The sequence below is a fragment of the Melitaea cinxia genome, chromosome 2 (genome assembly GCF_905220565.1).
Source record: "Melitaea cinxia chromosome 2, ilMelCinx1.1, whole genome shotgun sequence".
NCBI lineage: Eukaryota > Metazoa > Arthropoda > Insecta > Lepidoptera > Nymphalidae > Melitaea > Melitaea cinxia.
Genome location: NC_059395.1, coordinates 12,305,687 through 12,323,682, shown reverse-complemented (window position 1 = coordinate 12,323,682; position 17,996 = coordinate 12,305,687). Strand labels below are relative to the sequence as shown.

General features: G+C 31.4%; 1 protein-coding gene across 1 annotated transcript in view; it reads right to left on the bottom strand.

Annotated features, from left to right (window-relative positions):
• Window positions 1–16,884, bottom strand: part of LOC123665094 — a 51,890-nt gene extending 35,006 nt beyond the window's left edge. Inside the window, exons 1-2 of the mRNA XM_045599444.1 lie at window positions 16,363–16,884; window positions 7,362–7,474 (exon numbers count right to left, since the gene is read on the bottom strand). Of these exons, the coding sequence (XP_045455400.1) occupies window positions 7,362–7,474; window positions 16,363–16,679 (430 nt within the window). The 5' untranslated portion in view covers window positions 16,680–16,884. The remainder of the gene's footprint in view (window positions 1–7,361; window positions 7,475–16,362) is intronic.
• Window positions 16,885–17,996: the final 1,112 nt, after the last annotated feature.

Below are 17,996 nucleotides of genomic sequence, written 5' to 3'. Positions count from 1 at the left end.
ATAGTCACCACGCTGGGCAGGCGGGTTGGTGACCGCAGGGCTGGCTTCGTTGCACCGAAGACGCTGCTGCCCGTCTTTGGCCTGTGTATTTAAAAGCCAGCAGTTGGATGGTTATTCCACCATCAGTCGGCTTTTAAAGTTCCAAGGTGTTAGTTGAACTATATTTAAATATAAACTATATTTAAATTAAAAATCTTTTTGTCTCTTTTATATTTATATAACTAGATCGGCAAACAAGCATACGTCTCACCTGATGGAAAGCGATTACCGTAGCTTATAGACGCCTGCAACACCAGAAGCATAGCAAGCGCGTTGCCAACCCCATCCCCAGGAGCCCCCAGGAGCTCTGGTCACCTTACTCACCAACAGGAACACAACACTGCTTGAAAACAGTGTTATTTAGCTGTGATCTTCTGTAAGGTCGAGGTACTATACCCCAGTCGAGCTGCTAAGTATTTTAAACAGGTAATTTCCTGCTATGCCCTACGTCAGTTAAGTTTCTGTTTAGCAAGTAATATATCTTCAAAATCTATTTGAAAAAAAAAACGCAAATTAAAACGATAATAAAAAGTATGTATAAATAAAAATCACAAATACATATTAGTTATTAAACTGATATTGATCATTTATGAATATTCTTATCAAAAATTAATACAAACAATACAGATAAAAGGCGGAATCACCTTTATCTTTACAACCAAATGTTTCAATTTATTGGTAAAACTTTATCATTTAATATGAAAACATCCCATAAATCTGATTGTTGTGTAATTTAAAGATATCCACTGTGACTCAGCGGCAAGTATACTTTTCTTAGTTATCGATTAGGTTTCTTCGGAAATTATTAAGTTTAGCAGTCACAAGAAAAAAAAAATGAGTTGTTAACAGCCTCACTGACTGATATATTTGGTATGTTATGGCTACGGGAGGATGAAAATAGCTCACACGTCCAATATAGCTGATTTCGTGTTGATTACGTTTGGATATGTGGTAAGTTTTTTCCATATCTTTTAATGAATTATGAAACTTTATAAATAAATGTTACTGTCCTCATTTACATAAGTAATAGAAATTTTTTGATATCAGGTTTTAAACAATATACCTATTGCACGTCTCCGAGGAGGTTGTGCTTTACTCTCACTAATTAATTATGTGTGCTTTTTGGTCTAAATGTATTAATATATTTCAATATATATTTTTGCACCAGGTTTCTTATTAAAAGTTTACCTAATTTGAATTACACAAAGAAGTACGACATGGTCCTATCACATATTTAGTCACCTCAGAGTTACCTGGTCCTCACCTCCTCTTGCTCTGTCACCTTTGTGAGACATTAAACTTATCTAATCCCCTATTTATCAAATTACAAACGCAATGCCAACTGAAAAAAGAATAGTGTAATGAGTATGTAGGTACCACATTTAAAAGCATATTAATTATATCAAATTAGTTTTAAACATTTGTTATGTTTTTAAGACAACTCTTCGTTGATAACGCAGAACACAAATACAAATAATATTTTCGTCCAAAATTACATACAGATGCAATAGCATAAATAATTTTGTTTGCTGGCAAACGAAAAAAAAACCACTTCATTCCACCAGTAACACAACGTAGGTAGACGAAAAAATTGTCAAGTAAATACGCGTTATCAAAGATTACTCAATAATAAGTAATCAGATCTCGATCAAATTTGAATGACTACTACACACTACTATAAGACAAGTATCACCTAGCGACTGAAATAAGAATAATCAAAATCAGTAAACCCAGTAAAACGTAATGCGGTATAAATACAACGTAAGTCGACAAAAAATAGACAAGTAAATACGCATTATTCGATATAGCTCGAAAAGTACTTGTTAGATCTTAATTAAATTTAAATGGGACCGCATGACACGCACCACCCTTCACCAAAAATCATCAAAAACAGTCCACCCAGTCAAAAGTTTTGAGGTAACTTACATAAAAAAAATTCAGTCGACACGGTCAGTCGGAGACGCGGGTTCGAACCCCGCTGGAGTGGTCAATTTTTGATATGATATTCAAAAAAAAAATGTTTAAAATTCAGTCGAATTATATTGTTTTCTAATTTTTACGCGATTTTCACATTTTTGCACCCATTATAATGAAACAGCTTTTTCAGAGTTTATCGCGGTTTATTAGGTTTTTTACATGCCCGACGTTTTGGATACTTTACAACAATCATGATCACGGGAGGACTTACAGTCGAATTGAGAACCTCCTCCTTTTTTTAGAAGTCGGTTAAAAATGAGTAACATCCAAGCCTATATTATATTGTTTGAAAGTGCGTTAGTGGCAGCTATAGTTTAAACATATGACTGATGTGATTACTCATCCCGATACACATTGTGACGAGTGCGACATAAAATTTGTTAAGATAGTACTGCACATACATACTTATTTGGATTGAAACATTATATTATTCTAGACCTAAATTATACAATCACACGGTCTCCTACAGTCGAACTATAAACAGTATTTTATTTGGTTTCGTTTACTTATAAAAGCTATATACGAATATTCATTTTTATAAACCTGGGTACTGATTCTAAGGTATTTTTTTTTAATTACGACCATCCGTTGAAATACAGGTCGTAATTTCACAAATTCGTCTTAGACTTACATTTTTCTTTTGTAATAATATTTGGATCGGTATCTCCGTACGTACTGTAAAAGTACCTGAAAGGAATAGCGAGACGTGATACGACATTCCCAAAGAACAATCATTAGTGAAAATGGCTGGAAAATATTATGATGCCCATGGTCCGCCCTTGTGAATGATGAAATCCTAGAATATGTGAGCTTTAAGTTTGTGTTGTATCATCAATACATATAAAAATGTAACGGGTCACTGTCTGTACATTTAAGATATATGAGAAAAAATATTATTGGAATCTTTATCAACGCAAATAGAATCCAAAACAAAGATTGTCAGAATATTTGTCTGTTTGTCTATGCGTTTGTGCACGCTAATCTCAAAAATGGCTTATCCGGTTTAAATGTGGTTTTTACTAATATATTGTGGCAAGCTCAGCTTAATATTTAATGTTTGTTTCATGTCAATCGGTACATAAATAAAAAGTTATGCCAATTTAAAGAATCACGTTGAACATGTACAGTCACTATTCCACGGGAACGAAGTCGCGAGTACAGCTAGTGTATGTATATATGTGTCATTAACCCGTTAAAAGTTTATTTTATTATTATTTACAACAAAAATAAATTAATTTTACATGTAACATACAACACTACACTTGGAGAAATGGGAAAAAGAGGTCAATGCCCAGCAGTAAGATGTTACAGACTGAATCTTATCGTTTTGTGTATGACGTAGCATAAGAAAATTACAAGAAGATGTTAAAATATTACGTGAATACTCTTACAATGCTCGAATTTGATGAACTGACGAGTATGTGCTAATGTGGCACAGATGCTACAGCGTATAGAACTTTACTTAAAGATATTTATAAATACAAATAGAAATTAAGAAAACGTATTCACGGTAAACACCAAAAAAAAAGAGAAATTCTATAAATTAAATTTCAATATACACTTTTTATTTCGATGTCGTGATTTTATATTTGCACACGTGACCAATAATAATTAATTTATTAAATTATCCTAAAAAAAAAAAATTTACGAAGAAATAAATCTTCTTAGATTTACTTTATTTCCCCAAACATGAATTAAGTACAGGCAATACCGAATTTAAAAAAATAACTGAGATTATATGAGTTATTATTCACTGTGGGTACATATGCAGTAGTAGCAAAGCCCTTCCTTATTAGAACTCAATTACTCCAAAGATATGCGAACAGAGCAATTATAGCATCCTAAGAAGCTTACGATTATTGTGTTCATTTAGGATAGAACTCTAATAATAAACTGGTACGTTATCGTTGACGTCATAACTCGATAAACAGTACGATATCGATAATCATCGTACTATTTATTGCGAAGAAGTACCCCAGAATCTGTATGACATATTTATATGATATATTTGATCGGGAAAACAGTTACTTCGTATATTATATAGAAATTCAAGGTGAGATTTTACAAAATTTATCCACATTAATTGTAATATACATGTACCTCATTAAAAAAACCCCGAGAAGTAGAACATCGGAGAATGGTTCACATATGGTGAATGCATTAATATTTCCCAGTCAAACTCTCTCAATTTTTGTTGAGTAGCTAAAGACATATGTGGTCGGGCGTTGTTGTGATGAAAGACAGCACCTTTTTCATTGATCAATTCTGGCTGCTTATTCTCAATTTCTTGCTTAAGTCTAATCAGCTGTTGACAGTAGAAATCCGAAACCAAATGGTTTTGCCGCGGGGTAAAAGCTCATACACGCAATATCACTTTACTGAATGTCAAACCCAGGTTTTGAAATAGTCTGTGCAGCTTGACCCACCTTTGACTACGATCTGTTCCGTACATTCTTATCGTATCGAGAGTACTTGCTCTAAATGTGTTGATAATTTGGAGCCCCTAAAACAATCCATACTATTGGCAGTGAAGAATTTTCTCATGGAAATAGTACGTGCTTCTATTGATAACTGGCCTTAACGTTTAAAGGACTGTATGTATTACCGCCAATTTTGACCACTTCAGATAAGTTTTATATATATTTAATAGTTTTATATTAATGTATTAAACTAATACACTGTAATAAATGTTACGTGCAATAGAAAACGTTTTTTTCGTTGTAATATTTAGGGCAAGCCTATGTATATTAGCGATATGTAACATGGCAAAATTTTATTTCGAAATCCAAATATTAGCCACCACCAGATCCACCTGATTTACGAATACAGTTAGTATATATAAGTAAGATGTTCTTATAGTACCTAGTAAGGGTTCGTACAACAAAAAAATATATATTTTCTATTGCTGCAAAAGATATAAAATATTTTAGCGGCATAATACAATTACTTTATTTTTACATCTACTAATTTACAGCCGGGTCAAGAATAAATATCGGTATGTTAGAAAAAATAAGGTAGTTTGCTAAAATGCAACCATTTGCTAAACGAAGTTAAAAAATAAATAAGTAAAAGGATAAAAATTAAATTTAAAAGGCAAGTTAGGTGCAACAAATTATAACGTAAGATAACAACATTTGATGTAAAAACTCGAGTTACTAAATATAAAATATGATAATCACATTGCGACATTGAATTTAAATTTTTTCTCCGTCAAAACATTATCAAATATCGTTTAAGTGTCGTGTAATTTAGAAATAGATGAAATTTATAAACAAAAAAATATAACTTTATTCCTAGGGGTTAAAGCGAAAGATTTAACATACATTATGTGGCACAAATTTCTTACTTATCCTCTTGAAATTTTTATTTACCTGGAAACAAATAAACACCTCTCATAAGTAGGTACTTACGAAATTAATACTCTGGTATTGAGTTATTGAGCCCGTGCTAATAATTATATCTCTTGCAATAAAAATATTGGAAGTTAAGATAAGACATATAATAATAAAATAAAATCTTATTGAGTAATCAGAATGAAACGCTTTGTCATAAAAGTTTCAACACGGAATCTAAAATATAATAAGATAATATTTGAAGCCTATATAAAAGAATATATTAGTCATATAACGAGTTAATTCCATATCTAATGATGTCATGATACCTACCTACATATAGCAGACTATCTATCAAACCATTTGTATAAATGTAGCTAAACCAAAATAAATAAAATTGTTTTTTATTCAATTACTAGCGACCCGCCCCGGCTTCGCACGGGTGCAATGCTGATACTAAATATAAAATAAAATAAATATATTATACAATATATGCGCAAAAAAAAAATGTGTTTATTTACGACATCACATTAGAATCCTCTAAAACTATCAGTGTTCCTCTACTATATTATGCATGTATTATACATAATAAACCTGCCTCTGGAATCATTCTATTTATTAAAGAAAACCGCATCAAAATCCGATGCGTAGTTTCAAAGATCTAAGCATACAGAAAGCGGGAAGCGACTTTGTTTTATACTATGTAGTGATAAGCAATCATTAGAAATGTTTATTCTTGTTTCAAGTACATAGGCGATAAAAAATTTAAGTACATCTCAAATCTGTTAAAAGACAAAGTTATGAAACAATAAAATATTGGACGACGTTGTTCAAAAATTATGCAAAAAAGTCCTTAGAAATTCGAACTGACAATTCGAATAACCAAATAATTTATGTTGTATGTTTAAGATGTTTCTTTGATATATTATTTTTAAAATATCGCTCGAGATCGTCTCTATCGATCTCTCGTTTTTTATCTTTTATTTAATGGGAGTTTAATCACTTACGGTCTTACTTATAAAAATCTCGCTAAGCAATACTTAGCCACCGCTTAGTTAAACCGCTCTTAAGCTACAAATCCATGTTTAACTTTTGTTTACTTATAAACGTTGATTAGCTGTTACTTAGTTATGAAACGAACAAAGAATGATAATTTTTTTTTTTCTAACAAATACACGCAAGTAAGTAGATCAAACGTCACAATAGAACAGCTGATTTATGTGAAATCCGCCATCTTGCCGCTTAGCAGGAGTTAAATAGTGTTTAAATTTGACGGCTATTTAAACACTACTTAACGACTTCTTAACGCTAAATAGTGTTTATAAGTGAGGTTTTTGCTAATCCGTTGCTAAGCAATTGATTAAAAATTAAGAAACGTTTATAAGTAAGACCGTTAGTGATTATGTCACCCCCGTAACATAAATGATATAAAATGACAACAACAATAACATAGCCATATAACAACGAGTACCATTTTACTTCGCTAAAAAAGTAATAATAATAATACACCGCGGACCAAGAACAAAGCCACAGTTAAGTGTGATTTGTTCTTGGTCCCCCGCATATCCTAACTTTTGACACTTACAATATGATTAATCTAACCTTAATTATTCTCTTAGATATACAGCAAATATCATCTTGCACAGCACCTAGCATCCTCCGAAAAGGGAGAGGCCAAGAGGTAAAGTAGTATTTCTGTATAATCTAACATTCTAATTATGAAGTAATAGCATCCCGCCCCGGCTTCGCACGGACATTGGCTATTCAACAAAAATTTCATAATATCTTATTTCCTAATTTTTTTTTAAATATAAAATAGCATATGTCACCCGCGGACAGTGTAGCTTCTCAACAGATAAAGAATTTTTCAAATCGGTTTCTAATATCTTATCTTATCGGTTATCTGTTTATAATATTAATATAGATTTATTCCAAATCAATTTAAAAATTATACAACTTGACGACATTATTCATCATGTGTAATGAGTAATACAAAAAAAATTAATAACTCACCCTGCGTTTTAGTTGGATACAGTTCGATATCGTTGAAGAGGCTTTGTACTCGGTGGGCGGGCGCCGGCTGGTCGGGTGGACCAATACGGCACTCCCAAGCGTGTGCTACCTCCCTGGGAAAAACAACTCTATTTTAATATATTTACAGTGAAATCTTTTTTTAAAGAACTAGATCAGCAAACAAGCGTACGGCTCACTTAATAGTAAGCGATTTCCGTAGCTTATAGAGAGGTCTGCAACACCAGGAGGATCTCAAGCTCGTTGCCGACCCTTTCCCTTATTCCCCAGGAGCTCTTGTCACCTTACTCACCAACAGGAACACAACATTGCTTGAACAGTATTATTTTGCTGTGATCTTATATAAGTTCCTCAGTTGGGCTGCTACATATTTTGAGCAGGAAATTTCCTGCTGTGCCTTACCTCAGTTTTTACCCATTTGCAATGTACTGATGGACTTCATTATAAATTAGGGGTAAAACATATATATATTCAAAATTACTTTTTTTTTAAATAGGACAGAATGTATTATTAAATAGTAAAAAGGGAGGAATAAAAATATGTAAGAATGTAAAAATAAAATGAACTTTTTTACCGAAAACAAAAATATAATCAAGTTTTAACTACTTTCATTCTTATAAATATCTACTAGCTGACCCGGCCACGCGTTGCTGTGGCTAAAGTTTTTGTTATATTACATTATAGTAAACAATCTAAGAGGAACAATAAGAGAACATCAGTCACGGAGTCCACTATGCTTTTTCACACAGATGCTATTTGTAAAAAAAATATGGTGATCTCTTTATTTGACTTTCTACTACTATAACCCTTTAGTACAATGAAATTATTTACGAACAAAGACGAAAATGTTGATGTTGGTATACAGATTCACTGGATTGAGATTTGAAGGGGAAGTACGTTGAACACAATTAATTAAAATGTTCTTACACTTGATATTAAGCAGAAATCGATAGGTAAAAAATAAAAATTTATCAGATTTATTATTCCCATTTAATTTTATAACAAATATAAGTATATTACAGTATAATACAGTAAATAACATGTGACGCTTAAACTCATGAATGAGGAAGGCAAGGCAGACAGTCTTAAACTTTTAAACATTAATATCTATTTTTTTGAATTATAAATACTTTACTGTATTATCTTCATTATAATATGAATTCAATTTACACTTCAGTCTAAGTAACACGTGGCCGGCTATGCTAACACCAAAAATTTAAAAAGTGGAAATAATTGAATTATACGGTATTTCGTTCACTACAAAATAAATTTAATTAATTTTATAGCTTCAACAACACGTAGTAATTATGCTGTTAAAATGTAGCTTATATGACACGTTCGTAGATTTACCATAGCAGCGCCATCTATTGATTACTTAGTCAACCCAGTCGAAAGGTATCGACATCTGTTAGAATCATTTGGAGTTAACAGATAATTGTGACTGTCAAATAATAACAGACAAATAATTAGCAATAAATTAAAATTGCGACTATAATTTGAGATTTAAACTATCCTATCTCTCAAGTTGGATCGAACTGCACATGGTGTGCGAATTTTATTATAATCGGTTAAGTGGTTTAGGAGTCCATTGAGGACAAACATTGTGATACGAGATTTATATATATTAAGATATATATTAATACGTGAAATATTTTTTTTTAACCCTTTTTACGAAAATTGCGCGGACTGAGTACGAAATTTCGCACACCTATCTAGATATATTATTATTTATTTATTATTTATATATGAAAATGAATATATGTATAATGGTCTGTATGTCCTTCATAGAATCGTAAACTATGCAGTGATATCATTATCATGATCTTCAGCAAAGCATGAGCAAGTGCATGAGCCTACAAGGTTTTCTGAGTTTGTACGACCATAATTGTGTTTGCTCGCAAACGAAAAAAAAACCGACTTCAATTACATCGACAAGTAAATACAACGTAGATCGACGAAAAAATAGTCAAACAACTACGCGTTATCAAAGATTACTCAAAAAGTAGTTATCAAATCTCGATAAAATTTATATGTGACCACATGATAAACACCAGCTTTCGATTAAATTAAAAATTATCAAAATCGGTACACCCAGTAAAAAGTTATTACGGATTTTCGAGAGTTTCCCTCGATTTCTCTGGGATCCCATCATCAGATCCTGGTTTCCTTATCACGATACCAAACTAAGGATATCCCCTTTCCAACAAAAAAAGAATTATCAAAATCGGTACATCCAGTAGAAAGTTATGCGGTATAATACAACGTAGGTCGACGAAAAAAGCGTAAAGTAAAAACGCATTATTAGATGTAACTCGAAAAGTAGTTGTTAGATCTCAAATAAATTTAAATGGGACCAATCGGCACACACCACCTTTCGATTAAAACAAAATTTGTCGAAATCGGTCAAAAGTTCTGATGTAACATACATTAAAAAAAAAAAAAAAAAACAGTCGAATTGAGAACCTCCTCCTTTTTTGGAACTCGGTTAAAAAAAAGAAGCGTAGCATCGTGCGCAGGGTACAGCTCGTAGTTTATATAGAGGAGTGCAATAATATATATTTTTTTAATTGTTCATAAAAGTAGATTTAAGCAATAAAAAAAACTACTCACACTACCATGTATTTGTCACACACGCATATATACTCTTTTGTTTATTATTATAGTCTTTGATAACAGAATCTTAATAATTTTCAAACTTATAATTTAAATTATTTATGGTCAAATTTCGACCACTGCGCCAAGAAAATGCATATGCGACAAGTAAAATCCACTTCAATTGATACATGAATCAATTTTATATGATGTTATTATAAAAAAAATTGTCAACACGTGTAGTGTAAATTATTATTATGATATTGAAACAATTCCAGTCTTACGTATTGGATAAATTGCAATAAATTGAAATACGATCATTACAAATGTAGGGATGATGGTCAAGGTGAAGCGATTTATTTTGTACACATATTACATTTCTTTGCATCAACGTAAATTGATACTTGACCGCATATAATGAAGACACAACACATTCTTCGTTGTATTCATTCAATAATTTAATACCTTATCATGCAATAGTTACGACTATCTATTTTACAGGCTATCTAAATATAATTAGAAGACTATATCTTCCTAAACAAAAATAGGTTTAATTGTAGAACTAGCGTGATGAAAAGTAAATTATAGCAAAGCTTATTCACACAAGAATATGTAACAGAGTTCAAATTAGCTAGCAACAGTTATAAATATCGCTGAGAAGTCCGTAGACTCAGCTTACGATTGCACTTACTCTGTCGTACCAGTACCAATAGCTATTCTACATACATAGTATCAACGATTCTATAAAGTCCATTAAATAGGTCCTTCTTTATACATAATATAAATTCATTAGAAGTGCACTTTAGACAAAACAACGGATGCCAAAGGTCTGATTACCAAAGAAGCTGCGGCACAACCGTTCCCACGTGAAAGTCTCTAGAGTCGTCAGCTTGTTCAACTGATAAGGTTATGCGAAAGTATGTTTTACTTTGATTAATCAGAAATCGAAAAATAGTCAAGGAAGTTTCAATTGATCAACAGTTTACGAAAAATCATTTAAAAACCTTTCCTTCTGTTATTCGATATACTTTTATATATTACATAATAGTTGTCTTTGTTCGCGAACGAAAAAAAAAAGACTATCAGAATGCGTTAAAAGTGCAATACATTCATAAATTAATATTTTTTTTCTTTTATATTTTTAACAAATTATTTTTTATAAGATAAAAAAAAAACTTTCAGTACTCACTTTTACGTAAAAAAACCAAATATATATATTATATAAACTTACGGCATTAATTGTACCGCTGAAGATAGACGTTCACAACTACAATCATCAGTAGACGGATATTTCACAAGCAAAGCATGTTTATGACACAGCATAATAATTATGCTACTAAAAATCTTCATAATAAAATTTCAATAAATTTATGGGACTGAAACGTTCACAACAGTCGTATTTATGATTGTTTATAAGTGGATTTGTCAGTATGGATAGTGACGCGAGCGGACTCTATCACGACCTCGGAGATAAGGACTGGAGCATTCTATTGGTTGTTTCCTTTATTTATATTGTTTTGATATGGTTGTGAAAGAGTCAACTAAGCTAGTAAAAATCAAAAATACTAATAATATGTTGTCTATAATACACATAAATAGTTGTCTATTTATCTACATTTTTCACCGACTTCAAATAAGGTTCCTCAATCCGACCATATATCTTAATAGGGGTCGTCCATTAATCACGTGAGCTTTAATTCGGAGAAAAATCACGAAATATCGCTAGAAAGGACGGGGGTTGTAATAAGATATCACGTGTATTTATTTTAATTGAACGCGCGATTTCTAAAACAACCAACTAACACTGTACAACCTTTATGCTTGTTTGTTAATTTGTATCACGATGCTTAATTTTTCAAAATTTAATCAGATTATACCTGGTGGGGTTTGGAAAGTTTCAAAGACATCACGTGATTAATGGACGAGACAATATATATATAAATTACGCGTCATGTTGTTTTTGCGCGATGGACTCCTAAATTACTTAACCGATTTTAATCAAATTTGCACACCGTGTGCAGATAGACTACATTTTATTTTTATATATGTAATTATTATATTTAAGAAAAAAATTTATTTAAGTATATATATCCTAACTGTGACAATAAAGTTATATGACCTAATATTTTATTCTTCTTAAGCTATAGATATTCAATTAGAATAAAAAAAAAAAATCCTAAAAGTCAATAAAAATTTTCTTTTTCTAATTCGTATTCTAAATTTGTAAAATGACGGTTCGCAGATGTTTTGGAGCCTATTTGAATAAAGCTATTTGTTATTTTCACTTTGAGCACCATCATTGCATATTTGACACAAACACGCATATTATATACTCTTTTGTTGATTGTCAAAGTCAGTAGTCAAATTGAATAATTTTAATAATAATTGTGTTTGCAGGCAAACGAAGAAAAACCGACTTCAATTATATCGACAAGTAATACAACGTAGATCGACGAAAAAATAGTCAAGTAACTACGCGTTATCAAAGATTACTCAAAAAGTAGTTATCAGATCTCAATAAAATTTATATGTGACCACATGACAAACATCAGCTTTCGATTAAATTAAAAATTATTAAAATCGGTACACCCGGTAAAAAGTTATTACGGATTTTCAAGAGTTTTCCTCGATTTCTCTGGGATCCCATCATTAGATCCTGGTTTTCTTATCATGGCACTAAACTAGGGATATCTTCTTTCCAACAAAAGTAGAATTATCAAAATCAATACACCCAGTAAAAAGTTATTGTGGATTTTCAAGAGTTTCCCTCGATTTCTCTGGGATACCATCATCAGATCCTGGTTTCCTTATCATGGTACTAAACTAGGGATATCTACTTTCCAACAAAAAAAGAATTATCAAAATCGGTACATCCGAGGAAAGTTATGCGGTATAATACAACGTAGGTCGACGAAAAAAGCGTCAAGTAAAAACGCATTATTAGATATAACTCGAAAAGTAGTTGTTAGGTTTCAAATAAATTTAAATGGGACCAATTAACACACACCACCTTTCGATTAAAAAAAACATTGTCGAAATCGGTCCACAAGGTCAAAAGTTCTGATGTAACATATATAAAAAAAATACAGTCGAATTGAGAACCTCCTCCTTTTTTGGAAGTCGGTTAAAAATTTATAAAGCGAGATCCTAAAGGTTTGAGCGAGAATATAAATTATATTGATTAAGATCTTGATTATTGAGAAGAGTTATTATTAGACTACCAATAACATACAATTTATGTAAATAACATAAAATTGCTTCATAAGGTCTTTTTAGGCTGGATAATCCCAACCTATCCAGAGAACAAAGAGAGCGAACTTTTCATTGTTCGGTACTTATTAAACAACGTAAAAATGACTGATGAGGTCAGTGTGGCAGTAATTCAATCAGGGTAGAGTCAGCGCTCGGCTCCTTTATCGGCGATCTCGTGAGAACAAATGATTTTAATATAGGTAATTTGTATATTATAACTTATAATAATTTCAAACTTCCATTTCGAATGCACCTGAATGATGTATTATTAAATTAAACACTGAATAGTTTTTCACGTCATCTTATGTTCAATTATTTCAAAATGACCTATTTTACCAATTTCGTTTAAAAAATAATAACAATATTAAGTTACGAATTTCTGTAATTAGTTAAAAAAATAACTTTGTTACAATTAATACGTATTAAAAATCGCATTACGTTTTTTCGTTCAATTAAATGGAAAAAATCTTAATATATATAAATCTCGTGTCACAATGTTTGTCCTCAATGGACTCCTAAACTACTTAACCGATTTTAGTCAAATTTGCACACCGTGTGCAGTTTGATCCAACTTAAAAGATAGGCTATATTTTATTTTGATATATTATGTTATTATTATATTTCAGAAAAAAATAAGGTGATACGAAGTTCGCCAGGTCAGCTAGTAAAATTATATATTTTTAATCATGAGTGATTCGAATTTTACCGAAGTCAAATAATTGCCTTATAAATTAAAGTCAAAGTATTTTTTTTTTTTTTTTAATATTGAATTTGCACGTTTTAATAATTTTAACGTAAAATCTATTAGATTTTTATATTTTATTGTAAAATATCGTACCTAGCAAGTTTAGGTTTTTAGGGCACTATCGACTAATAGCATAAATATAGTCATTGGTAATTTGGCAGTTTCTACCAAATAGATTACATTTCATAGATTAGACATTTCATATCGGTTGTTGGATGTCGATTTGATAGGAACTAAAGGGGTGTTAATATTATGTTATTAAATATTCTTTATTGCACCCCAGATAAAAATTATGGCTCATATTATTTTAACCCCTGAGCGTTTAGACAGCGTGCCCAGTTTAATGATCAACCTTAACACTTAGGTTAAAAAAACAATCGAATTGAAAACCTACTCCTTTTTTGGAAGTCAGTTAAAAAATGACTGAGACGTAGTTGCGATGTAGCGAGGCATCGCTCTTTTTTTAAAGAATCTGTTTTATTTTCGTTTAGGCGAAAAATATTGCATTCCTAATTCTTATTACAAAAACAAGAAGAACACAGAGAAGTTTTCCTTTACTTCATAAATATCACGCAACGAGTATACGATCTTTAAAAAAAATCTACTAAAATTACTTTAGACAAAAAACGCACAACGTACTTTCACTATGTATTGAATTATTTGTGTTTTTATTTTATAGTAAACAAAAAACTTTCAATGTTTTTAATTTTCCGTATACTACATAGCTAATACCAATGTCGGAAAAGAGCAAAGATTAGAAATAAGCGTGCGACCCAGGCTGGCTAGCGTTTATAAAAATATACCATGACATCATGGTGTGCGACAGAGACCTGCTTCTCCCTCCCATTCGCACACAGCACGCTTATTATAAATACACTAGCGAGTGCATTTACTCCATTCGCGTTCAATTAAAAACGTTCGATTCCTCAATTCGGACGTTCACGAGATAAGAGAATGTCATAACGTCCTAAGCGATACCATAACGCTAAGCCACGGTATCCATCGATTACTTTCGACACGAAACATGTCTATAACGGTTAAACTAAAATTGCTTTTCGAGTTATTTGTATGCATACTTTATGTATGACATCATTTAAATAAATTATGTTGCTTTCGAAATCAAATTTCGTAGTATTATTTAATACAAACTAAAACTTAAGTAGTTTTTTAATTCAGTCAGTCAGTTTAGCCTATTGCAGTCCATTGCTGGACATAGACCTCCCCAAGTTCGCGCCAGACATCCCGGTTTTCCACAATCCTCATTTAGCCTACACCGGCAATCTTACTTAGATCGTCGTTTTTTACTTAAAAACGTATTATTAGAATATGAGACTAAATTATTGAAGATTTTACACTTTAATATTTTACACTTTAATTTTGGTGTAAAAGTCCAAACCAAGAAGGACAAAAGAATAATAAAAAATTCTTATTAATGCTATGATAGTAAGACTTTATTATAAATGAAAAATAATTTTAAATTATGCCAGATGATTCCCGCTACTATGTTTACCCATCATTGTGAAATATATACGATATATATGATAAACAAATTTATGTCAAAAACCTATAATGAGAGTTTGTTGCCAAGAGGTCGTGAGTCGTTATTAAGTGCAGAGCTTTTAGATCTGACGTCATTTAAAGTTGTTGACCCAAGTAGGTACAAAGTAATACGCATTGTTTTCATTGATTATTTTCAAAATTTCAGCAAGGTGTAAAACTGAAATACAAATAAAAGGATCTTTATCAAATCGAACAACAATGAAAAGATAAAAGCGATGATTTCACTACCTTTCTATTAGTAATCACTCATCGTTCGAGTATAGATGTGTGTATTCATTATTTACATTTTATCTATAAAATAGTTGAACTTTGGTCCAATGAATAAGTTAATCTACAAAAATGTGAAGAGTATAAAAAGGGAATGCTCATTAACACAACAAAATCGGCGGCTACGTAATTAGTGACATCACCTCCGCCCCGCGGTGGAAACAAGCCATGATGACATGTTCATGTTGTTGACCCAACTGACAATGGAACATTTATTGCCATAACATATAGATAAAAATATATTGAATCTTTATTTGTATCAAATTAAGTAAGTACCTACCTATTATTTATAACGTTCTAAATCACAAATTAATCCTTGAACTCGAACATTAATTAATTTTATTTAGGAATACAAAACTATTTGGTAAACGTACACGATTGAATATAAAACCGCAATACAACTGAAATTCTGCTATGCCTCGATTTCCCATTTTGAAGTCTTACCGCAATGCTGTCACATTGCGTGACAACTACTGATGTATTTTTTTTAGTTAACATATACCCATTACCTACACCACAAGAAAAAAATGAAATGTATATATGTATTACAATAAAATTATCACTTACCGGGCCAAAGTACTTTTTAATTTGACAACACTGTTGGATTTGTTAATATTTTGCGGGATCATTTTGCATTGGACACATTCGGCTTGCTTGAGTGTCGATAGCGGAGCTAATTCACTCATAAGAGGTTCCATTCTGCAGGAAATAGATGGTCGCTTCGGCGGAGAAGATCGTGGATAGGTGTGATGTCTAGAGGAACTAGCCGATTGTTCGTTACATCTCGACTTCGGAAGCGTCCTAGCACATAATACTGTAGCTGCATTCTTCAAATGCGTTCGAAATCTGTTATTACTTTGGGTGCTTAGTATTGCACCCTCCATTTTGCAGTTCTTAATATATTTCACTTCACTTAATGTATATTCGAATCCATAGTTCCAATTTACACTTTGTTATAGTTCAGAAGAGGTAACGTCACCTTTTCAAAGTCATTTTAATTAACTGTTATATAAGTTTAATACAAAATTAAGAGCTCAAATTTATGTTAACACACAAAAACATGCACGCAATGTTAAAATATAATTTAATTAGGGGCCATCTATAAATCACTTCACATGAATATGACGATTTTTTGCGCCCTCCGATTTCCCACCTGAGCTTATAACACCTTTATTGACAATTGCGAAATTTACCTTATATAACCTTTTACTTTTTCTTATATATAAACAAGAATTGCTCGTTTAACAGTATTAGATTTATTAAATTAAAACATCACTTTCGACATTATTTATTTCCATTTCAATTATTTTTCAATAAAATAACATTAATCAAACTTATGAATATAAAATTATTTTAATACTAACAATTATATATGTTATACTTTTGAATGTGATGTCAAAAATTTTTGATATCATATAATGTCACACTTTGTGGACAAAGGTGTGTCGTAATTTATGGATGGCCTCTTAGCATCACAAATACAGTTTTTATTAATTTGATTCATTCAAAAAGCCAAAATCGTCGTGCTATATAGTTGCCTACAATGTTATAAATATTAAGTATAAGTATAATTTTGTGTCCGTCTACTTTACAAATGCCTCGCTCGACTGTTTTGCAGTAACTTGGCTCTATTATTCATGATATAAAATGCAATTTTGTAGTGAAGTGCCAGTAACGTTAGACTAATGTGGCGGGTATATTATGTATTTACTAGCGAACCGCCCCGGTTTCGTATGGGTGCAATGCTGATACTAAATATAAAATATAAATTGAATATTTGCAATGTAAGCACAAAGGAAATGTGTTTATTTACGACATCACATTAGAAACCTAAAAAAACTCTCACCGTTTCTTTACTATATTATGCATGTGTTATACATATAAACCTTCTTCTGGAATCACTCTATTTACTAAAGAAAGCCACATCAAAATCCGTTACGTACTTTTAAAGATCTAAGCATATAGACAGCGGGAAGCGACTTAGTTTTATACAATGATATGTATTAGAAGATGACGCTGATCGTGATAAATGTTGACGTTTGCGTAAAGCAGAGTCTTTTTATTTTATGAGAACTTGTAATTTTAACGAATTTTGATAATTTATAGCCGACTTAAAAAAAAGAGTAGGTTCTCAATTCGACTGTATTTTAATGTGTGATACCTCAAAACATTGTACTAGGTGGACAGATTTCGATGATTGT